Source organism: Falco peregrinus, chromosome 3, assembly GCF_023634155.1.
Source record: "Falco peregrinus isolate bFalPer1 chromosome 3, bFalPer1.pri, whole genome shotgun sequence".
Classification (NCBI taxonomy): Eukaryota; Metazoa; Chordata; class Aves; order Falconiformes; family Falconidae; genus Falco; species Falco peregrinus.
Genome location: NC_073723.1, coordinates 31,879,322 through 31,903,709, shown reverse-complemented (window position 1 = coordinate 31,903,709; position 24,388 = coordinate 31,879,322). Strand labels below are relative to the sequence as shown.

Here is a 24,388-nt window from a genome sequence, read left to right as displayed (position 1 = left end):
TCCAATGAAAACATCAACAATACCAGACTCCTGGATATTCCACTTGTAACAGGTCACCAGTAACATCAAGACACTGCTAAGCAGTGGTTCCTGTTGCTTATTACATTAACAATCCGGTGCTCTCTGTTGTATGCATTTGCTGCCTTTCAACACAGTTAGCTGACTGTGCTTTTACGGTGGGCAAACACTGTCAGCCCAAGGGGATCCCAACCCTGCCTGAAACTCCTTAGCATCACCACAATACAAACAAAGTCAGAATCCATCCTGCATCTGAATAGGTGATTTTAGGTATCAGTATTAAAACAATGGCAACAGCCATTACCAGTTTCACAAGGTATGCCACAGAATTGTGCACCTTTCTTGTCAAGGAGGGATAATCTATATTGTTTTAAAAACACATTCAGATAATACAAAACCACGACATCAACTTATTTAAATTCTTTACCATAACATGTTTCTCCAGATCAAGCAGCAGGTTTTCAGGGGTTTCTTCTTTGTTCTGCAGAAGATGTTTTAACTCTGCAGTAGTCAGACCCAGCGTTCTGCCTGGATGAGATCCATCTGCTTCCATAAGGCTTCCATCGTCTCCACAACATCCCTGAAATATTTGACAAGCGGGAAATAAGCACACATAAATATTCATTATACTTCTGGACTGAAAATGCCTTAGAATTCAAACATACAGTACAGCAAATCTAGCAAAACAAAGAGTAATCTCTTTATTAAAGTATTTTACTTAGTATGTTTTTAAATCAAGTACACTTCAGTAGGCAAGTTTAGATGCTGCATCAAGATGAATGCAATCCTTTCCTACATAAACTGAGATTAGCAACACAGAATTAACAAATATTTTAGATTCCTTTCTATACTATGTATCAATACAGCAACTGACAGGATGCCATGAATCTTAAACCTGGACACAACAGCATGCTATTCACTTAGGAAATCAGTATGAATCAATATGCCATTCTTCCTACTGAAAAACACTCTTATTTACTAAAAATGTATATTCTACCCAGCTTTCAGTAAAAACTAAAGATGGCACTAACACTACACTACTGATGGAAAAGCCTTACGCAGCAATCTCCATAGTCAATTGCTTTCTGAAATAATTGTTCCTGCACATCTCACACTGCATATTTCAGAGAAAAGCTGCTGAGTTTGTCTATAGTATTCAATACACATTCACTTACCAGCGTATCAGAGTTTAGAATCTGCCGCATAAAATCCAAAAAAGAAGAGGCCAGTTCACCTGTGTCTTTGCTAAAACTAGTTATTACTCTCTTTAATACAGTGTACAGAGCACTGCTGTGTTTTCTTAGAGAGCTGTTTTCATAACAAAAAGAGAGAAAATACTTTGTTAGCGCATACACTGTGACCATTCCACTGCAATTTAAAAGAAAATAACAGATATGCAAAATAATTTTGGTAAATTTTACAATTATCAAGCTGAGTTTTTATTACAAAGCTGGAGATTCATTATGGTCTCTGTACTAGACTGTTATTCTCACCAGTGTTGTCTGCAGATATTTCAGACTGCACACAGACAGCTATACATACTACAACTATACCTCTAAAGCCTGCAAGAAATTACATTTTCATCTTTGGCAATAAAGGGATAGGAGTACTGAAACATTTGCTTGCACAAGGGGCCATGTGTATAAAGGAGGCTCATGCTTGCCGTTACATTTTACTGCATCCCATGATACCTAGCTGCAGAAACAAGTGGAAAAGGTCATCATCAACACAGAAATACCAAGGCTGCGCACTGAAGCTGACAGCTAGATGTATGAGAACATAGAAACAGCATCTTTAACCTGCTTATTTTTCACTGTGGGCTGTAGCTTCTTGCAGTCTGAGCGGCAGAGTTCTGTAGCACTGCTTAGAGGAGCATTTTGAGCGACCTTTTATTGACAAGGCTCCAGGTACTACCATTTTCTCTTTGGGAACCTCACAAGTTTCTTGCCTCTCTGCACCTCACCTTCAGTGGACAGACAGGTCCAAATACAGGACAAGGAATTAAGTGCCAAACACCACAGTACTGTTCAATACATGTATATATTCTATTAAAAAAGGAGTGGAGTCAACAGAAGTAATTTAAGAAAAATATATCTTCATTTCAAAAGCTTTAATTGCCTGGAGGTCAGAACACTCTGTGGAAAGGCAAACAGAATCCCCCCAAAATAGAGGGAATGACAGATGGCTCTCCAATGTCCCAGATGAAAGTTCTAACTACTAAGTGACTCAAGAGGGAAAGACACAAGCACTACATCTCATTCTATCCTCCAGTCTTGGAGTGGAGAAACGGAGTGTACAAAACTTTTTCCAATGCTTTGTTTCTTGAAGGAAAGTGTTCCTGTGTGCATACTGCAGAAATGATTCAGAGGTAAAATCTCAAGTGAAGTGCGACCAAAATACTGACTGACACACTGAAGCCCCAGAGAGAAATGAAAGTTCAGGTGCCTTATCCTCAGTATTTCCTACTAGATGAGGAGCAAATAATTTCACACTACAAAAATTTTTAAATAATTTCAAGTTGTCAGTGACATCTTAAAATACCATACCTCTTTAAGTGATAGAAGCCATAGTCATGCTCTGTAAGGAACATCATTGTTCGGATACAGGTCAGCAGACAATTATAACTGCTCTCAGAATTAGTTAATGTTTCCATCAGACAGTCACAAATTAAGGGCATCAGCTCTTTGCTTGGTAAGGAGTTGGAAAGCTGCTCTAATTCAGACACAGAGCCTTCTGATGAACTTGGTAAAATGAGTGCAATATCCTATTAAAAAAGTCATACACATAGTGAAAAATGCATTCTGTATACCAGCAGTAAGTATAAACCATACATTAACTCAGAAGCACCAGGTTCTTTCACTACCCCTTGGTCATCTTATTCCAGTTGACCAGTAAAATAGTAATCTAGAGTATCCTTTTCAATAATGGTTTGTAACCCTTAACAGAACCAAATTAATTCTTAAAAACATAAAAGCTTCAACAGGTGAAATGTGATAGCAGAGCCACAACTAAAAGCCAAACAGTCATTGGACAATATGCACACAATTTCTTGCCTACATAGCCAAACTGTCCCTTGATTTCAAAACATTCATCAAGATACGAGGAGCAGCTGAGGTCTCTTGGTTTGTTCAGCTTGGAGAAGAGAAGGCTGAGGGGTGACCACATCACAGCCTACAACTTCCTCAAGGGGGGCAGGTGCCGATCTCTCTCTGGTGACCAGCAATAGGACACGAGGAAATGGAATGAACCATCAGTGGAAGTTCAGGTCGGACATTAGGGAAAGGTTCTTCACTGAGAGGGTGGTTGGTCACAGGAACAGGCTCCCCAGGGAAGTGGTCACAGCACCAAGCCTGTCAAGAGTTCAGGGCGCATTTGGATGACACTCTTAGTCATGTAGTTTAGTTTTAGGTAGTCCTGTGAGGCACTGGGAGTTGTACTCAATAATCCTCACAGGTCGCCTTCAACTTGAGATATTCTATGATTCCGTGGTTCTATGAAAAAGTAAGAGGCTGCAACCACCACCCAGGAAGTTTAAGGTCTACTGCCCCCTCCATATTTTACATAAAATAAAACAAGACTGGCTTTCAGAAGGGACGTGCATGGGCAAAGAGCTCTTGCTTATATCCAAATGGCTCATTAATCTCTACTGACCAACAATGCTCAAATGCCTTTTGAAGAAATGGGTAAGCACTAAAGCAAATAAATACATGCAACTAGTAAGGCAAATAATGACATGCAAATCGATGCATGCAACTAATGGAAACTACTGGGGCTAGTCTGTGAATCAATTTTCAGATAACATTTCTTACCTTTCTCTAGTAACTTGTGGGTTGTCTTTTTTAAAATGGAGTTTCATGGTAGCAGAATATCTTACGTATCTTTATATTTGGAATACGTTTTAAAGAGGTTTCATTTAGGCAACTAAGAGATACTAATTTTTTCAACTAGGTAAGAAGTGAATAGTGACAACTCAAGTTTTGCCAGTGGCCCACAGGGAAAAATGGCATCCCTCTCAGCTGAGGGGACAGTCGTTCTTTGTGCCATTCAGGTTTTGGTCTCTAATAAGCTACCAGAATAATGCACATCATCCAAAAGAGATAGCATAAAATTAAAGGATTTACATTCAAGAGCAACAAGACAGCAAGTCTGCCAAAGCAGCCAAGCATACACATTCTCCATCCATATTTTTTCTTTCTGTTTTAACAATGTGGATTTTCTTTTTTCTTTTGGAAAAAAGCAGTCACTTAAGAAACTACCTCATATAATTTGTCTCCTACAATTATCAACACTTATGCATTAAAAATAGAAAATACCTGATCACAGAGGGACTGCAAAAGGGAAGTTACATATTCAGCACATTGTTGATGACTGACATTGTCCCCAGCTGATCGCATTAAAGCCAAGAGCTCCTGGAAAACCTCTGCATACTTTTCATCACCTTTAGTAGTTCCACTGATAAGATGCAAAATAGCCAATTTACAAGCTTTGTGTGAAGCCAGGGCATCCAATAAAGCAAGCAATCGAGTGGTCTGTCCAGTGTACTGTTTCTCTTTATCTTCTGCGTTGCTGAAAGGGTATCAATGCAGTTTGAAAAAGCCATTTACAGTGATCTAAAAAACTATTAAAACAACCATTACGGGACTAATAATTCTGCATTTTTTTAAAAAACACCTAGTTTACACACTTAAACTTAGGGTTTCATATACTTTTTGAAAACTGCTCAGCCTTAACTAAATGACTTCTGGTTGCATCATAAATTAATCTGCTATGCATTCAACATACTACAGGGAATCTCATTGTACACAGATAAATATGCTTTTACACAAACAATATCCAATTCTATGTGGATAATCACACTTTTAAAAAAATAGTACTCATTGTTTCAAAACCCTCTGAATTTGTAGTATTCAATTTCCTCCAGCTTACAAACAACTACACATTTTGCTGTTAATATGCAAATCCCAGTATAGCAAACTTTACTGGCGTACTTTTCTTATTTATAGAAGATAGGTCTTTTAGAAGCACTTCACAAATGACAAAAGGCTTAGCAGGGACAGCCTGAAGAAAATCTTCTTAAAATACTTACCATAAGCATACAATGTGGAACTGTCTACATGCAAATTTAAAAGTATGAGATGGCTCCTTGGCAACATTAAGCATTATCAGGACAGATTATACAGCATTGCACTGAGAATTCATAGGAGTTCATAACGGATAAGTAATATTTCTCAAAGTATTTTCCTCCTGCTAAATCTACTGCACAGAACCAAGGTGAATTTAACAGTTCATTAAAGAAATTCTTGCAATAGGAAATAAAGATACCTTTGTAGGTCTTCTACAATCAGATCCAATACAGTCCTCATGATAAGAAGAGCTGTGGGTGAAGCCAAGTCACACAACTGCACACAAATACGTCTCAACATATGCTGAATAGGCTGGCAAGATGAACCGGAGAAAGATCGAACGATCTCTTGTATCAGTTTGGCCTGAACGTGAAGATGCATACTCCACAGCTTCCTGGTGTTGAGTGCCACTGAAATATCGTGCGGTTCAATTACCTGCAGGAACAGAAGGACAAGAGATCTTCCCTTTCAACTTTTATGATAAAACCTGAATTCTATCACAAAGTATAAATAAAGAATAAGTTCTAATACTGTCCTCAAAAACATGGAGCGCCATTTTCATTACTATCACTGAATGGTAGGGCACGATTCCAGCAAATTAGGCATTCCTTCAGGACCACGGGTTGCCACACACCATTTATGTTTACTCAAAGATAACAAATACAAGAGCCATGCCAAAAGAAAGACAAGTCTTAACATACCAAGAGTTTGGCATTCAGGGTTAAATTCAAAGGCTACATAGCCAATCATTCTAGTAATTGAATGGGAGTCTAGAAAATTTCACAAGGAACAAAACAACAACATAAAACTGCTAATCTAAAAAGATGCTCCAAAAAATAATGATTTTGTTTCTGATGACAAAGATGTATCTTCAAAGAATCTTTATGAATACAACTGCTTTACAGAAACTTTAATTCTTTCACATAGCTGTTTTTTCCACAACTAAAAAAAATGGTCTAAGGGTTATACAGAATTAAAATTCTTTAAAACTAAATAAATTTAAATTATACCTGAGTTGTCTGCATGGGCAGCGGAAGAGGCAACAACTCTGAAAGCAGTATAAGTCCAGAAAAAAAGCCTTCGGGAATTCTCAGAATTGAAGAGAGAACTTCCTTCAGCATTAAAGACCAAGTATTGTTCGCCAAAGTTTCCTCAGAAATGGTAAGCTTTTCATTAACACCTTGTGTAAAAGTTAGTAAGATATCAACAATGTCATTCTGAATTTTTTGTTCGTCACTATCTAAGCGGCCTGAGAGAGGAATAGAACACAGCAGCATGTGCAAAGAAACAAGTGCTGATGGAACACGCATGTCCTTGAATTCAAAAGATCCACCCCTCAGGAGTTCTGTTAGCATTGTTTTAAGGAGAGTAAGTGTACAGCGAGCCATAGAAATAGTAGTGACTCTGTGAAGTGTGGTGCCCATGTTGACATGGAGTCGCCAAGGCTGAATAAGTATGCTGTTCAGCTTCTGTAATACCCGGATGAAGGTGTCCATTCCCTCAGAAGAAAAGAGCTGAATAACTGCAAGATTCCATTTAAGGTCTTTCTGCTGACCTGTATGGAAAAGAAATAACATATGTCTAATTTCTCCTGGGTGATCACAGTTACACTTTAGACATGCTTAAGTAGAAAACAAAGATTTCTGTGTTAAGTAGTAGAAATGTATCAACCATACCTTCTACCAGAGGGGGCGGACACGCAACGTGACAAAGAACTCGAAGTGCAGTAGGAAGACCAACTCCATCTGGGGTCATCAAACTGTCAATATTCTTTACAGGAAACAAACAAACAAAAAAAAGAACCCATATTATAAGGAAGGACATTACCATTAGTATATCACCAGCTTAGTATTCAAATTCTGTATTTAGTTACGGTAAATATTTCACAAAATTTAAGTTCAATTATTCCACCTTTCAAAAAGGAGGCACAAATACAGCAGAAGCAAAAAAAAAAAAAAAAAAAAAAAAAAAGGAGGGTCAATGTTGGCATTGTGGTTTTATGGAAAGCTAAAAGATTTAAATAGTTGGATATTTGCATCATGTAGTTACTTTAAGATTTCGTTTCAATAAATATCACTAATTACACGAACTGGTCTAGATCATACGCTTTAACAAAAACATCTATTTTGACTAACAGTATATATTTTAAAATCTCATATGTTAGTGCATACCCAAGACAAAATATCAAACTACAAAAGGTCTAAGCTTATGAAGCACAACTAAAAGATAGCATCTATCTGTACTTTACTAACCTGTTTGATATACTCAATGAGATTTGGAATACAATTTATTTCAAATCTAAGATTTTTCAAAGGTTCAAGCCACTTGCTGAGCTCTGTGAGAAAATAAAAGAAAACAGTAAATCAAGGAACTTGACATTTTGGCATTTATGTCACTCATGAACATAAAACTTTTTTTAGTACAAATGTACTTAAATAACACAACAGGTACTAAGGCCAAGTTTGAAAGTTCTGAGGCGTACATTGCAGCTGTAGCCAGCTGAAAAGCATCAACAAAAATCAGAGTTCAGAACAGGCAATACACCTCATGTAGACAGACAAAATCTAGCTCAAGTTAACCCAAACAATCAAATAATTTTCAACTTATTATCTGTATTGTAAAATGTTTAATTACAAATAAAAGACTCTAAGAGTCTCACTGTCACCTAAAGAAAAGGCCATCAAGAGCAAGGGCCAAAACACATTCCCCTTAATGTACAGAACTCCTATGAAATGCCTGCATGGAGCCAGCCTCTGCACCAGTAACACACACTCTCTCTGGAAGTCCTTACAGATTAACAGTCTCTCTCTTAGTCCAGAATAACCTAAGAGTCCCAATTTTTGAGGACAAGAGATTTAAAGTTTGAAAACCTATTGATCCTGAAAATATTTAAAAGAATGTGAAGGTTCAAAGGTTGACTGGGTATGAATTGACAACTATTTTCAGACTGATTTCATGATCTGATTTTATAAACTAGCTGTGCTTCTCATGAAACTGATGATCAGGTGAGGAGCAAAGAAATAAAAGCATGGCAGAGGAGGTAATTAAACTAAAACTTTGAAGAATTCTGATTTCTTTCAGTGCATTTAAGTTTTGGAATAAATTATTGGTATGTCTATATGAGTCAGTTAAGCAGGGCAGAGCCCAAGTCTGGACATCAGATGTTCAACATTCAGGTGTCAGAATGGTCCCTAGCAGGCTTTTTCCAAATGACCTGGGCCTGATCTGAGTCAACACAAACCAGGGAAAACACACCAAGACACGGTTTGAAGGTCAAAAGATTTAGTAGCAGGGTAACATGGGCTATTTCATGCCAGTTGGCCTAGGTGCCAAAAAACAGTCCCATGAGTATTTATTAGTATATAAAGACCCTGTAAGTATATAAAGACATCACTAAAGGGAACAACAAAAATAAAGTCAGCTCACTGACAAGTTGATCCATTTTTACTAAAATTTGCTCTCCTTTTTTCAACACAGAAATAATTTCAAACTTCCTGTCATCACCCAAAATTCATGGTAGTTAATATTACTTGAAAAATAATTTAACTGTAAAGAATTTCCTATTTAACTCTCATTAACAGAAAAAAAAAAACCCACATTATCTCAGTGGCTCAACTAATCCGATGCAGCTGGAAAACAAATGTCATTTATATACATCACCCACACCAGATGATCATGAAGCACCAATTACCCACATATAAAAGGTTTCTTCTATACATTCAAACAATTCAGCTGATAATGACACATACTGTACCTTGCAATTTGGTGTTATTTTCATCTGCTTTACAAAGCTTCAGCAAAGGCGCCGAGTGCTGCTCCAGCATCTGGACATCACTGGAAGACTGAACCACCAGCAAAACAAGGATGCAGGCATAATTATAAGCAACTGACTTCTTAGACTTTGAGTCTCTGAAACAACAACAAGGATTTTCTTTAGATCTCATCCAATACAACTGGCTGGCTGTTAGATTTTCATTCGTTCAGCCCTAAAAATCTACCTACAGACCTTTTACCTTCACCAAGGATTGCCCCAATTAATTATCAACAACAAGAAATCCTCTAACCATTTTCTCCCATTTTTTGAAAAGTGAAAGCTTCCTTTTACATTGGCTTCATACTTATTTCAGCATCCACAAAAGATGAACAAGTCAAGCAGCACACAAATCTTTCTCCACAACTTTGTTTTAAAAGCACTGCTACCTAAAGTAGTAAAACTGCCTGTCCAGAGAAAATAATGGTTTTAACACTTATAGGAACTTGAGGAACTGAGAGACTGCCACCCAGAGAAGCGTATAGTATCCAATTCCCCCAGTCAAATCTTTCGCTTGTTTCACAGGCAAATTTTATGCTTGAATGAAAACTGCCTACTTACTTGCTTGCTTTGTTTTTAAATAAAAACAAGGTAATCTAAAAGGAAAACATATTTTAGATTTACTGAATTATTTATAAAAGATAAATACTTTTAAACTGTGAAAACATAAAGGATATAAATAAATGCACAAATTACCCTAAAGCTTCTTTGGAATAGTACTCCATTAAAGTAATAAGACTCTGGAGATTTTTCTCCAGACTGAATACATGAGCCACAGCAGATCTTCCCACAGGGTTAAAGGTAATCAAGTAAAGGTTGTGAAGTGTTCCTAGAAGATCTGAATGGTCAGTCTCCTCACTGGCTGTGCACCGCTGAAAGTGGCAGAATAATTCCGAAATGCACTGTAACGTCTGTGTTGAATGCAGGAGCCACAGGGCAAAAGTATCCTCGTTGGCACTGTCTGATTGGAGACCTTCCTCTTGATCCGGATCAGAAAACTGACAAAGTGCTCTAATCAACAAGTTTGTTGCTTCGTACTCGGAAATAAAGAAAAGAAGACCCTTCTGTGACTGTGCCAGGAAACGCAAAATATCTCGTATAGCTTGAAGCACACCTGGATGTGCACCTGTCACTGGAATAGAAAGTAGCAAAGTAATGCATTCCAAGAAATGGTGACTATGAAGATACCTGAAAAAAAAACCACAAACAGGAAAATAATCAGTAATACTACAATCATCTGTCAACACTGCAGAATAACATGACAGAAAGTTACATGACTCTTAGCTTCAGTACTTACTGCTCTGCAGACTATGAGAAATAAGAACTAATTATGTAGTACAAAATTTTAATCTTACAAAACATAATTGCTGTAACATTTATAGGAAATAAATTCCTAAAGTTCTGATCTCAAAAAAACCCCCACCAACCTCACCTTATCTACAACCAAAATGACACTTTATATTTTATTACATTTGCTGTATCTGAATCATCATCGATGCTGCATTAAATGTTTGAAGTGTGCTAAGAGATTATAGTCATTATAGCTTATGTAAGAGGTGATCTGAAAACTCTTTTCATGTAGATACTTCTATTCAGCCATGACCTACACATCTACTATCAAAGAAACCTGTTAGAATTTACAATAATACTTTCCGGAGAGAAGTTTGCTAAAAGAAATAACCCATGGGATCCTTTAAAGCAGGCAGGGCCTCAACCCCTCAACCTATGCTGGGAAACAGTGAGCTACACTGACACAACTGCAGGACTTCCAGCCGGGGCTGGCTTGTATCTTGCCACCTCAGCATACAGACAGCAGTATTCCAGACTTGTTTTATCCATACATGTACACGTGTTCCAAGATGACAAACGGAAAACACTCTCTATATATAATAATTTTTAAATATGAACTTGTACAGCAACTAGGATCTATGAATGCCACTGATGTGCTAGCCTGGTACCAGTAATAACAAGGAGTTAACCTCTCATTATATGCATGCTAAGTTACATTGAAAGCCAACAAAATAACAGGTACATTAACTATCAAACTGTCTCAGACTTTATGAGCACAATCTAGAAGCCTCTAATAAAGTAAGTAGTGAAACATCTAGAAAAGTGTTAGTCAACAAGGTCACCCCTGAAAAATATCTACATCAAGCTGAAGGAAATAGGAACTTGCAACTGCCATACCTAAACAGGACAGGGTAAGGATCATCCCTCTCTGGAGGGCCTGTAATGCGTGCCATGGTTGGGAAAGATTTCACAGGTGGCTGAATCATTGTATGAGGAGCAGTTTCCATCAAATGGAAGATTTCTTCAAGAAGACTAACAAGTTTTTCCATCTCTCCTTCACTTATATTAGAAGATTCCAAAAGATGATCCATGTCCATAGGAGCCTCCACATCATTCTCATATTCTTGGTTGGTTCTTTCAAGACCTGCCAATTCCTGGTCCTGTTCTGGCTCTGTGTGATTGGGAAGAGGAGGAGTGTTCTCTGCTAACTGATCAACTGCCTTTTTAATATCTGACAGAATCTCATAGAAGTGACATTTCTGGAGAATTGCAGAACCAGCAGTAACTACTCTCACAGTCTGATCTAACAGTATGAGTTCCAGGAGTTTCTGATAACCACTTTTTTCATGTACATCTACACCACCTCTTAGAAACATTTCCATTCCCTCAGTCATACTAACAACACTATCCAAAGCTTTAAAAGCATTAAGTTTAAGGGAGGATGACACATGATCTGCAAACAACAGTTCAAATAACACGTTAATAACTCCTGCCTGCAAGAGTGCTGTTATTCCTTGAGTCCCACATTCTCCTAACGATGATACCAATTTTGTCCCAGCTTTGAGCTGTCGGACATTCAAAGCAATGGGCTGTTTGAGAGCTACCTGAAGGTTTAAAGCTTGCAGGGTCCAGTCTACTAGCTGGGTAATATAGTCTTGCTTTGTGTCTTTCACCTGCAGGTAGCTCAATCCTTTTACTATTAAACTTGGAACTTCTTCTAATGCAGTGACCCACTTTGCACCCCTTTCCTCTTGATATAATTCCAACAGTTCAGTTAATTTAACTGAGGCTTCCACTGCCCCTGAATTCTCTTTTTCTGGATCTTGGTCCTTTATTTTACCAACTTCGTTTTCAAATACAGTCTTGTAAGGGCAGCTGAAGTATAGAAGAGGTCCAAGCTCCCTTTCAAAAGGTTCGTACGTCACAGGAGGCACAGATGCCAGATCCTCAGGAGTATATTCAATATCAAAGCTTGGATACTTAAATGTTTCACGTTCCAGATCAGCAATTCCATCTTCATCACTTGAAATCTGCTCATATCCGTCATCTCCTAAAAAGATAAAGATTCAGTTATGAAACAAAATTGGTCATGAATAAACTAGTTAATAACTGCAGAGAACCTTCTCAAAAAAAAAAAACCAAAAAGTAATAAAACTTCTAGTCTGACCCTTTGCATAGGCATGGGTGGGAACTTTAAGTAATACAAGAAGATGTCTACTGACTTTTATTACTTAACCAACCTTACTTGATTTTTAAGTTAAGAAATTTCTTTCGCCACTTCCCAACATTTTTAAACAGAATAGGCAACAAGACTGAATGTTCATTCTCACCTATAAAAGCTGTATCTATATTCCTCTATTATTATATTTTATATATATATAAATATTCCACAGCAAAATACTGTCGCTGAGAGATGTCAGAACCATAAATAAGCGGGCAATGGTGCAATGACCAAGGGAAAAAGACCCAGTTCTCTTCACACCTTGTCAGCACAATCATACTGCCATCAACATTTCATAAACCTGATTTTTTTTTGTTAACTTTTTACAACTTCACTTACCTTCACCTTCTTCCTCCTCTTCACCCTCTTCATCATCTTCATCTTCCTCCTCCTCTTCCTCTTCCTCATCAGCAATGCTCTCTACTGTATGCTCATCATCATCATCATCATCATCATCCTCCTCCTCCTCCTCAACATCCACATCATCTTCATCTTCTCCTTCTTCTGGTTGATCTTCCTCCACTTCTCCATCATCAGAATATTGGCTTTCTTGATGAATGGATGTTCGATCAGGAGAAATGGGCTCAAAGTAATCCTCCCTATGGTCAACATCATCTTCTTTTTCCCCAACCACTAAAAATACAGACAAAGTTTAAGAAGTAAGACTACGTCTCTGAAAACAAATAATCAATAATACAGAATCATAGAATCATTTAGGTTGGAAAAGACCTTTAAGATGAAGTCCAACCATCACTGCCAAGTCTACCACTAAAGCATGTTCCTAAGCACTGTGTCTACACATCTTTTAAACACCTCCAGGGATGGTGACTGCAGCGCACTGTTCCAATGATTAACCACCACTTCTGTGAAGAAATTTCTCCTAATATCCAATCTAAACCTCCTCTGGTGTAACTTGAGGCCATTTCCTCTTGTACTGTCACTTGTTATCTGGGAGAAGAGACCAACCCCCACCTGCCTACAGCCTCCTCTCAGGCAGCCGTAGAGAGCGATAAGGTCTCCCCTGAGCCTCCTCCTCTCCAGACTAAACACCCGCAGCTCCCTCAGCCGCTCCTCACAAGACCTGTGCTCCAGACCCTTCACCAGCTCCGTTGCCCTTCTCTGGACACGCTCCAGCACCTCAACGTCCCTCTTGCAGTGACGGGCCCAAACCTGAACCCCGGATTTGAGGTGCAGCCTCACCAGTGCCCAGTGCAGGGGGATGATCACCGCCCTCTTCCTGCTGGCCACACAGTTTCTGATACAGGCCAGGATGCTGTGGGCCCCCTTGCCCCCCCCGCGCACACTGCTGGCTCATGCCCAGCCAGCCGTCAGCCAGCTCCCCCAGGCCCTTTTCCCCCAGGCAGCTTCCCAGCCGCTCTGCCCCAGCCTGCAGCGCTGCCTGGGGCTGCTGTGACCCAAGGGCAGGGCCCGGCACTGAGCCTGGTTGAACCTCCTACAACTGGGCTCGGCCCATCGGTCCAGCCTGCCCAGATCCCTCTGCAGAGCCTCCTGCCCAACAGCAGAGCAACACTCCCTCTAAGCTTGGTGTCACCTGCCAGCTCACTGAGGGTGCCCTCGATCCCCTCATCCAGATTGTCAGTAAAGATATTAAACAGGACTGCACCCAGTACTGAGCCTTGGGGGACCGCACTTGTGACCAGCCACCAGCTGGATGTAACTCCATTCACCAGCACTCTTTGGACCCAGTCATCCAGCCAGTTTTTTATCCAGTGTAGAGTAAACCTCTCCAAGCCACAAGCAGCTAGTTCCTCCAGGAGAATGCTGTGGGAAACTCTGTCAAATGCTTTACTGAAGTCTAGTTAAACATCCACCACAGCCTCTCTCTCATCCACCAAGTAGGACACATTGTCATAGAAGGAGTTCAGGTTAATCAGGCAGGACCTGCCTTTCATAACCCCATGCTGGCTGGGCCAAGATGACCTGGTTGTCCTGTACATGCCATGTGACGGTGCTCAGGATGATTGATAAACCTTCCCCGGTACTGAACTTAGTCTGACAGCCCTGTAGTTCCCCAGATCCTCTTTCTGGCCCTTCTTGTGGATGGGTATCACACTTGCTAACCTCCAGTCAGCTGGGACCTCCCCACTTAGCCAGGACTGCTGATAAATGATGGAAAGTGGCTGGCTGAGTACTTCCGCCAGCTCCCTCAGTACCCTGAGTGGACCCACCTGGCCCCATAGACTTCTGTGTGTCTAAGTGGAGCAGCAGGTCGCTGACCATTTCTCATCGAACTGCGGGGGCTTCATTCTGCTCCCCATCCCTGTCTTCCAGCTCAGGGGGGCTCGGTACCCAGCGAACAACTGGTCTTACTATTAAAGACTGAGGCAAAGTTGGCATTAAGTACCTCGGCCTTTTCCTCATCCTTTGTCACAATGTTTCCCCCTACATTCAATAAAGGGTGGAGATTCTCCTTAGCCCTCCTTTTGTTGCTAATGTATTTATAGAAACATTTTTTGCTGTCTTTTACAGCAACATGTATGTTTTAGAATTTTGCATTGAGCATAGTGGAAATAAAAAGCGCATCTTGAGGAAAATCTTCACGTGATTAGACTGAACACAAGCAACAATCACTTAGTTCATTAAGACTATATAAAGAAATACAGAGAGTTCTTGGCACTTTTAACCTATACAGAGAAGAGAGAACTTGGCAGATGCTTCAGAGGGATTGAGAAGGACAATGAATACCAGAGTCAACAAAATATGAGCAGCATGTTCAAGCAGTGTATTAGTCAACTGCTGATATTCTCAAGTCTAACTTTTAAATTTATACAACTTATAGCCAACAATTTTTCTTTCAAATCCCTTTCCCATCTGTGCAGCAGGAGTAACAGTAGACAGGAAACATCATATCGAGCACAAACGCAGAATTCTGCCTCCACTAAGCAGTGATGTGCAGCAGATAAAACACAGCCTTTCTTCATCCTACCTGACACTGGCATTGGTTCATCCTCATCGTCATCAGGAGGAGGAGGGCCTGGAGGTGTCCTTGGTCCCCTAGGTTGTGGTCTCGGAGGGCTGCCATTGAACTGGTCTTCCTTCTCTCCATCAACTATATTTATTGTGAAAATAAAAACTTGCATTTAATGGAATCACAGGAATAGAAGCAGGAAATCTTAGTTTTTCAGTACTACTTTTGACTAGGAACACCTTAATTTCCCAGCTGTTATTTAATCTGTATTCTGCATCTGCAGCATGCGAGGCAGTTTTATGAAGTCACTTTTGATAGAAACAAGAACTACATCACTAAGCAAGCTTATTAACACTGATGGTCTTTTAATATAATACTGGCTTAAAATTGCCATGGGTAATTGCCATTTTTGGCTTTGACATTAGCAATACTGTAACTCTATCAATAATATCTGAGTTACCGCTGTTGGGGTGCAAAATTCAAATACTCTGTGTTGTAAAAAACAGTTGATTAAAATGTAAACTTTTTTTTTAAAGTATCTTGAACAGGACAGTTCTAATTTTAAAACTAAACCCAAAATTGAAACAGAAACCTATTCACGGATCCTATTCATGGCCATTCTAACACCGATGCAAAGCAAACACTCTTCTGTGATGTATTTTACACATAAGTCACAAAAGGAAAGTTAATTATGACTGTGAAGTTTTCTTGTTATGATTTTAATACTATTCTAATCACTTTTTTTTAAGATTTCAATAATCTAAATTTTAATGAGTTCACACAAATTAACCTGCATTCTGACCATTCTAAGTAATTAGCAATTGATCAGGTAAGCCACTCTCAAAAAAAATAAGAATCTACTTAAAACATTCAATACAAATCTAAAAGAAAACACAAAACTAAAGAACAAAGACATAAAGCCAGAAAAATAAAGCCGCTGAATTCTAAAATGTTAAAGAATTGAGTTTTTTTTCAGATGGGATACTATAATGTTAATTCAAAAAAAAAATAAAAATCTGTCTTCTCAATAAGGCTTACCATGTTTCGGGTTTCTTTTCAAACCAGGCTGTTGCTGGGGAGGTGGTGGCGGAGGTGGGGGTGGTGGAGGTGACTCTCTCTCATGACTTATTACCCTGTCAACTGAGCCATAAATTGCTAAAGTCAGACAGTTATACCACCCTCTTAGAACCAATCCATCCGTGTTGACCTGTTGTTTAAAAAAAAAAAAAAAAAAAGAAGCACTTAAAAACAACACAAGACAACTTCAGAATATTTATTTGAATATCACTGTATCAGTATCTGCATAAAAGCAAGAGAGGACCAAACATTAAAATACCTCTCTGCCCCAAGTTTTGAAAACTGGAAAAACTTCAAATAAATCAATCATTACAACAAACAAATACTCTTTCTCTAAAAGTATTCAATTCCTTGCAATATATTGCCTAATCACCTATTAATGAAAAAAAAACCCACGTTATCATGGGTCATACAAACACTGATCTGAATGAAATAAACCCAAACAGAACTGAAAATTATGTGCTTAGCTGTGGCCTGCAGCCACAACATTCCAATTCATCTTTGCTCACAAGTAGTGGATAGTTTTGTGGGTAATCTCCATAGGACTTGTCCAGCAATCAAATCTTCTACTTATAGATGCAGACTCTAAAGTAACGAATATCTGAACAGTACAGGTAGGTTTTAGACTAAGATTTTAAACAACAGATGCTTTACACAGTGCCAACGCACCACAGGCAACCATATCTATACCTAAATGACAAGCATGTAGAAACAGAAGTTTAAATCACACTGCATTACCTTTGCATTGGGTCTGAATATAATTGAAGTGTTTTCATCATATTCAAGGCTGTTAAATAAAATACACAAAGTTGGTTTTCCACTAATATAAAGCGTGTTTACAGAAATGAAACACAGCAGTACTAAACACATAAGCCAATAATAAAACACTGAACAAATACATGCCCTTAAAGACAAGAGTGCAAACCACTTATTTCAACAAAATAAGTTTCACTAATATATACGGGCTCTGTAAGTTTAAAAATAATAGACTCTTTTCCGCCTCAAGCATGAACTTCTGCCCTCCCATACAGATTGGAGGAAAAGGGCAAGAACACAGACTAGCAAACCCCAGACCAAACACGAAAATCACGGGAGATACAGATTTTTCTATTGTGCATTTTCTGCACTAAAAAATTCTCAGGAAGAAAAGGTAGATAATGAAGTCACAGACTAATCTGCAGAGTACTTACCTCCCCAGCCTATCAAAAACAGGGGCACTTGGCTTGCTAACATTGTTAAAAAACAAGTCCAGTTGAAATGTATGTGGGGACGTCTCTCTGGAAACAGAACAAAAGTAGAAATTAAATTAGTCAAGCTCTTTATCAAAGTTAGTAGGTCTAACAAGGGAAAAAATGCTTTAAATTATACTGTTTAAGTAATTCCCAAAAATAATTACAAATTCAGCAAACACATAAATGCATTTTACCTTTTTATATAGGAGGTTGAATTGAGATATTAAAGTTCAAGAAAAAAATAATAGGAAGGTGTTCCTAAATCAGATAGCTAGTATCTTTCACTTACCCATAAGCCCTACTGTCAGGCAAACTTGTGTGAGCTCTCACTCCAGGAGGAATGACACGTACTTCATTTATGTAAACCACACATGGAAAACGAACTACATCTATATTGGTACTTTGCTACAACACAAAGAATAAAGAAAGTCTAAGAATGTAAAATGCAAACAACATTCTTTATTAACCAAATTAATATTGCAATTCTAATAATGAAAAAATTCAATTCTGTAAAATGCTGAACACCGTTAAACAGTTAAGACAAAACTGTTGGGCTGGCGTTTTTTTCATAGAACAGTTTGGGTTGCAAGGGACCTTAAAGATCACCTAGCTCCCAGCACCCCTACCACGGGCAGGGACACCTTCCACCAGACCAGGCTGCTCAAAGCCCCATCCAGCCTGGCCTGGAGCACTTCCAGGGATGGGGCATCCACAGCTGCTCTGGGCAACCCCTGCCAGGGGCTCACTGCCCTCACAGTAAAGAACTTCTTCCTAATATCTAATCTAAATCTACCCTCTTTCAGTTTAAAGCCTTTATCCATTGTCCTATCACTACATGCCTTTACCAAAGTCCTTCTCTAGCTTTCTTGTAGGCCAATTTGATTTTTTTTTCCTGTAATAAAATCTCAATAAGGTTCAGGTTTGGGAAATGTCTTGGGCAAGAATGAAAGTGCCAAAAACGTTATACACAATTAAAAAACATTCAATAAGAGAACATACTGCCCTGGAGTAGAACAGTAGCAGCTAGTGTTTCCTGTCCAATACTGTCTTAAATAGTAGAATTAAAAATATACTTGGGTCTCCCTGATCCTGGCAGCTAGAAACAACTCCAGAATAACTTCCCATTTATTTTGAATCACAGCATCAGCTCAAAATACTTCCTTTTTTTCCCTTATACCTGTCCGTGAACAAGGCTGAGATATTCTATGATTCTGCAACATCTTTCTCATGTTACAGTAGACTTTTTGTTTTCCCCCCGACAGTCCCCTTCTTCCTCCCCGAACAGCACAATGGGCTGAGCTCTGGGCAAGCCTGCTGCAACACAAGCAGCTTCAAGGACGGACAAGATCCCAGCAGCCTCCAAGTGGAATACCTGCACCATCTCCCACTGCTAAAGCAAGCTTGAAATATTTTGTTCACAATGTATAAATCTAAGGAACTAAGATCATAAATCTAAGGGACTATCTCACATACACACGAATACTTTCCCTCCTCATTAGCTATAGAAAAGCACTGAGGATCTCACAAGTGGCTGGCACGGCTCTTTCCCTGACTTCCTTACTGGGCTACTCGAACCACTTTCCCCCTCTTCGCTCCCCGCTAGCCTCTCCTCCCCATTACCTGCAGCTCTGCGCTGCCTGCCCGCCGCCCCACGCTCCCTCAGCCCCCGGCACCCCGGGCTGCCAGCACAGCGCAGGGCTGGGCGCGCCGCGGGGGCCGGCACCGCGGCCCGGACAAGGCTGCGGGGGCAAGGCGAGGAGGGGGTGGGGATCGCCCCACAGCCAGCCCCTGGCCAGGGGCTACTCCCTCCTGCCCGGCCACCCGCCGAGGCGACGGCCACCGCCGGGGCCTACCACAGCCCCGCAGCCGCGGCGGCCCGGCGAGGCCCCAGCGAGAGCAGGAGAGCGCCAGTAGAGCCGGGGAATAGGAGGAGGAAGAAGGGGAGCTGCGACCCTAACACCCCCCGCCGCGTTACCTCCGCGCTCTGGTGCTTGAACGTGTCTAAAAACAGCAGCTCGGTTGCGGTGTCTACCGCCATCTTGGCTCGGCCGAGGGGGAAGGGCTTCCGGGCGGCCGCGCGAGCGCTTCCGGGCCGCCGCAGCGCGCAGGGGCTGGCGGGGGAGGGCCGCGGGAGCGGGGCAGGGCAGGGCGAGGCGGAGCGAGAACGGGCGGGCGGGCGGGCGGGGGCTACGGGGGCGGGGCGGGGCGGGAGCGGGGGAGGGGCCTGAGGGAGAGGGGCGGGGCGGGAGTGGGGGAGGGGTCTGAGGGAGAGGGGCGGGGCGGGAGCGGGGGAGGGGTCTGAGGGAGAGGGGCGGGGCGGGAGCGGGGGAGGGGTCTGAGGGAGAGGGGCGGGCACTCCACCGTTGCCCTGCCCACGGGGGACCCGCGGGGGCGGCGGCGGCGGTGCGGGGCTCCGGGGCGTCCGCCCCCGCTGCTCCCCGGCCCGGGGGACTGTGCTGGGGCCGGAGCAAAGGCGCGGGCGGGCTGGGGGCTGTCCCTCGGCGGTGGCTGCCCCCCCGGCGGGAGCAGGGCCGCTGCCGCCGCGCTCGTTGCCTGCGGGCTGAGCCGGTGCGCGGGGTGGGGGGTAACCCTGCTGCCCAGCGGGGCTCTGTGTGCGCCGTGAGCGTGGCCGGGCGCCGCTGAGGCCTGCCCCAAGCCTTGCTGCTGCTCGGTTTCACAAGGTTTGGCTTCGGCTCAACGCTGACTAAATTAAGTCCTGCTTGAGAAATTCCTTTTGCAGCCTTTCCCTATTTAAAACTAACCCTTTTCAGGCGTAAGAAACTCTCAAGTACACGTAGAACAATTCCTTGCGACCGCCCCACGGCTCCTGATGTTCTTGCCTGGCACCCACTGCCCTTCTGCAACAGCCACTGAAGTTGTACATGCATTGAAGACACCGTGAAGCCAAAATCAGCCCGTGGCCAGGAGAGTGATGTGGAGTTGATCTTACGCAAGCGGTGTGTGGTTACACAAGTTTTGTGTACAAGCTCTACGTCTGTAACAGCAAAACTGTGCCACGTTACCTTTGTAGGAAGCCTAGAAAAGGATGTGTAGCATCTCTGAACTGCCAACTGGAGCCTCAGCCACGTACCTGCACCTTCCTTAACGGTGATAATTATACCATATTATCTGCGTCTTGTTTCTGGAACAGCTTCTTAATTAAATAAGCCGGTTTATGTGCACACCAGGAATTGGCAAGTCCCTTTTTTGTTTCAGTAGCTAAACTTGCTGCTTTCTCAGTGCTCCAGAGTTTCACTTGCACCAGCAGTGGCAGTCCCCTAGGCTGGACTTTAGGTGAAAACATTGCATCGGTTTAAACAAGGCTGTGGTTCAATATATACATTTTCAGCAGTAAAACTAGTTCAGGAAGTTCCCATCCCCGCACCACATGCTGGGGAGCTGGACCACAGCACACAGTTCCATAACCAGTTTTATTGGCACACCTGAAGAAGTGTTTTGTGGCAGTGCAAGGAGACGCATTGACTGGAATTGCTTCCGAATCTAGTACTGCCACCTCATTTCAACAGATGTAGTTAAATACTGCAAATCCCTTCACAGAAACATTTCAGAATTTGAAAATCAAGGGACCTCCCTGGCCATGCTGGCAGATTTACCTGCTCTCATTTTTGCCCCAAACTGGAGTGCTCTCTCAACCTGATGGATAAATAGATCTAAACTCCTGGAGTTATTTTTTTTCTTAATGTAGAAAACCAAAGAACTTTACATCTATTTTGCTAAAGTAGCACAACGCCTTACTAGCTGCTAGTGACACTTGCCATGGCTTATTTTGGTTGTGTATGGTCTCTTCAGAGACTTCTGTGCAAAAGTAGTATTGCATATCTACTCCAAACATGGGCATCATCACGCCTACAATTGTGCCAGAGCATCGCAGTCCCAGTCAGACGGCTTCTCTCCTGGAACAGCCTGGAACAGTATTGCAACCAGGTCAGCTAGGAGTAGTTTCAGTAACTGGCAGGGGAATTCCAGCCCTGCGTTTTTATCTGCAGTGATTTCCTCGCTGCTGGTAACAGCTATGGCTTTGGATGTGAGAAGAATTGACTTTGCAGGATTTAATTCAGATGGCTCTAAATCCAACGTCACTGATTTCAGCCCATGGCTGGGCTTACAAGTCATTAGCATTTCTCTGCTGCAAGGTAAAGCGGCCATGTTTGAATGTCACACCCAGTTACATGATTTCAGGGAATGATTTGGCTATCAATGAAGAGTTATTTATTGGCTGATGAAAGTGGAGAACACAGAATTTGGTTAGCAGCAGCAATTATCTTAGGGAGATTAAAAAAAAAAAACAGTTGGTGGTAACCATTAACGCATTGCAACAAAATGATACAGCTCTGCTAATTCTCCCATTCCATTTGTAAAAAGTTGATATTCTGAAAGAAAACATGAGCACTGATGGGGAAGAGTGATACAGGTGGGAGACCTGGCATGAACCAAAGGTCTGTGCAGTAAAGGATAACAAAGTTGCAGGTGGTATTGGGGTGAATTGAAGACACTCCTATGGAGAAATAAAGCAGGGTGGGAGACACAGAACTCGCAGGAAAAACCTGGAGACAATGAGATATGCAAAGTCACAGGTTTGTTCAAAATAAACTGGAAAGAATGGGTCAGTGGGTGAGAGGAGGAAGCTTCAGGAACATGGAGGAGGTAAGAGGGCACGCAGGTCTCTTGCCATGGTTGGGGGGTGGGTGATGGTAAGACCAGCTTCTTAGCATAAAGGAAGGTGCGAGTAGTTTCAGAAATGTCCTGAAAGTGGCACAAAAGGATGTGTGGTGGGAAACCAGAACTAATACAAAAAGGACTGAGAAACAGTTACACTAAAGTTGGCAATGGGGCTGGAAATTAGGCAGATGGACAGCAGGCAGGAAACAAGGAATACCAGCGGAGAGAAATACGGCAACAAGGTGCTGGGAGGAGCCTTGAGAGGTCATCATGCAACAAAGCGCCCTAGTTAGTACATTCCTGCAGGTAACAACACTGATGTCATCCAGAAGGTGAGATTTCATGCAAAGACTATGCTTAACTATGCCCTGGGATAACAAACGGCCAGGGAGAAGCAACCGGAATGGGAGTACGCAAACACCAGGAAACCTGGGCAACACAACACAGGAACCTGAACAACTGGTGCATGTTGTCAGACCAGATACTACAGGCATGAAAGAAAGAGGGTGGAATGGGAACGGTGACTGGAAAACAGGCGTTTTAGGGAATGTATTGCCCAAGAAAGAGAAAAATAAAAGGTAATGGCACTACAGTAGCAATTAGTGGCAAGCGGCTTCCAAAATAAATAAATAATTAAATAAACATGGATTAATCAAGAACCCAAAAGACATAATGGGAATTAAAAATATTTTTGGGGTACAGCTTAACCTATGAAAGGGGTTACTATACATAATGGCAGCCTTCCGTAGCAATAAACTGGCGAGTCTGATGCTCCTAGATGGAGAGAGACAAGATAGGATGAGCCAATAAGGCACAAAAGGAAAGAAAAAAAAGAAACACATAAGCCAGTACACAATAAATCACAAGTAAAGGAACAGGTACCCATCCAAAAATCGTCCTCACAAAGGCAAGGGCTCCCTCTCAAAAGCCAAGCAGGCATTGGGAGAGAAACCATCTAGAATGATTAAATCTCACTGAAAGATGACCCACCAAGCAAGCACGCACTATCCATCTGCAGTGCCCCAATGCAAAGTCATTTCAGAAATGTACTTCTCGGCTTTTTTATTAAAGTTTTTTGGGGTTTTTTTTTTGTTTTTTTTTAAGATGTTGCACTAAACTAAGACCTGAAAGGAAAACCGTGCAAATTCTCTATACCATGAAATCCCTCCTCTTGAGGCTAGGCAAAGGTCACGAAGCAAACTCGCTGTGTGAGGACCAGCCCTGCTCCTCAGATGCCCAGCACCGATCAGCTGCGGCCACCACTAGGGACACACACCCCAGTGCTCTGCTTCATGTGTTTTACTCAATGCATCAGAAAGTTTGAAGGCAAATGTACAAAGAAACCCAGGCACCCTAACCCTCTGACAAAAGGGGCACGATTAGCTCAGGTGGTTCTGGATGCCAGATTTACATGGCCAATTTCAGCCACTGCTTTTAAAAACAGGAGGAATTAATTTGCCATCTTTACCCCACAAATTGCAGCATCTGCTATCAGTGAATGTCATTTTCAAAATTTTATAGCAGAAAGGGTGAAAATCACTCCAGCCCTCTCACATCGTGCAAAGGCTGTCTATCGAAGGACATCAAGTATCACGCAGAAATGCGGTGGCAGTCCCTGCAAGGACAACCACGCTGCACCAAGCCGCGGCAGGGCTGGACAAGGGTGCTGGGTGCTAAGGACTAGTCAGATTGCCGACAGGATCCCCAGCGGTGAAACACATCCTCTCCCGTCTGCCAAACCAAGACACCGATGTGCAAATAAAAGGCACTGCAAGCTGCAAACCTGCACCAGCACAAGGAACGGCAGTGAAGAAAAGCATGTTGTAGACCATCACCTCGGCGAAAATTCAGAGAAGCAGCGCCACACTAAAGTTGGAAACAGACAAAGAACTACAGGTACCACAGGATTTCCTGGGGGAAAGTTGGTGTTACATGTTTACCCTACACTCAGTGACCTTTTCAGTTATTTTTATGACAAAAACCAAGTTTTGAGCAACACGAGCGCAG

The 24,388-nt window shown here is 41.7% G+C and overlaps 1 protein-coding gene and 1 long non-coding RNA gene across 2 annotated transcripts in view; one reads left to right on the top strand and one right to left on the bottom strand.

The window, feature by feature from the left end:
• Positions 1–19,803, bottom strand: part of VIRMA (vir like m6A methyltransferase associated) — a 28,477-nt gene extending 8,674 nt beyond the window's left edge. Inside the window, exons 1-18 of the mRNA XM_055799499.1 lie at positions 19,677–19,803; positions 17,991–18,106; positions 17,660–17,746; positions 17,208–17,256; positions 16,431–16,599; positions 15,411–15,533; positions 12,803–13,096; positions 11,140–12,292; positions 9,649–10,140; positions 8,896–9,050; positions 7,394–7,476; positions 6,818–6,911; positions 6,152–6,696; positions 5,341–5,576; positions 4,332–4,584; positions 2,565–2,782; positions 1,194–1,326; positions 446–598 (exon numbers count right to left, since the gene is read on the bottom strand). Coding sequence (XP_055655474.1) covers positions 446–598; positions 1,194–1,326; positions 2,565–2,782; positions 4,332–4,584; positions 5,341–5,576; positions 6,152–6,696; positions 6,818–6,911; positions 7,394–7,476; positions 8,896–9,050; positions 9,649–10,140; positions 11,140–12,292; positions 12,803–13,096; positions 15,411–15,533; positions 16,431–16,599; positions 17,208–17,256; positions 17,660–17,746; positions 17,991–18,106; positions 19,677–19,739 — 4,416 coding nt within the window. The 5' untranslated portion in view covers positions 19,740–19,803. The remainder of the gene's footprint in view (positions 1–445; positions 599–1,193; positions 1,327–2,564; positions 2,783–4,331; positions 4,585–5,340; positions 5,577–6,151; positions 6,697–6,817; positions 6,912–7,393; positions 7,477–8,895; positions 9,051–9,648; positions 10,141–11,139; positions 12,293–12,802; positions 13,097–15,410; positions 15,534–16,430; positions 16,600–17,207; positions 17,257–17,659; positions 17,747–17,990; positions 18,107–19,676) is intronic.
• A 390-nt stretch (positions 19,804–20,193) lies between these two features.
• On the top strand, positions 20,194–22,974 carry LOC114010387 (uncharacterized). The gene is made up of 2 exons (XR_003551809.2): positions 20,194–20,382; positions 20,473–22,974. It is a non-coding gene; the product is annotated as an uncharacterized LOC114010387 (long non-coding RNA).
• Positions 22,975–24,388: the final 1,414 nt, after the last annotated feature.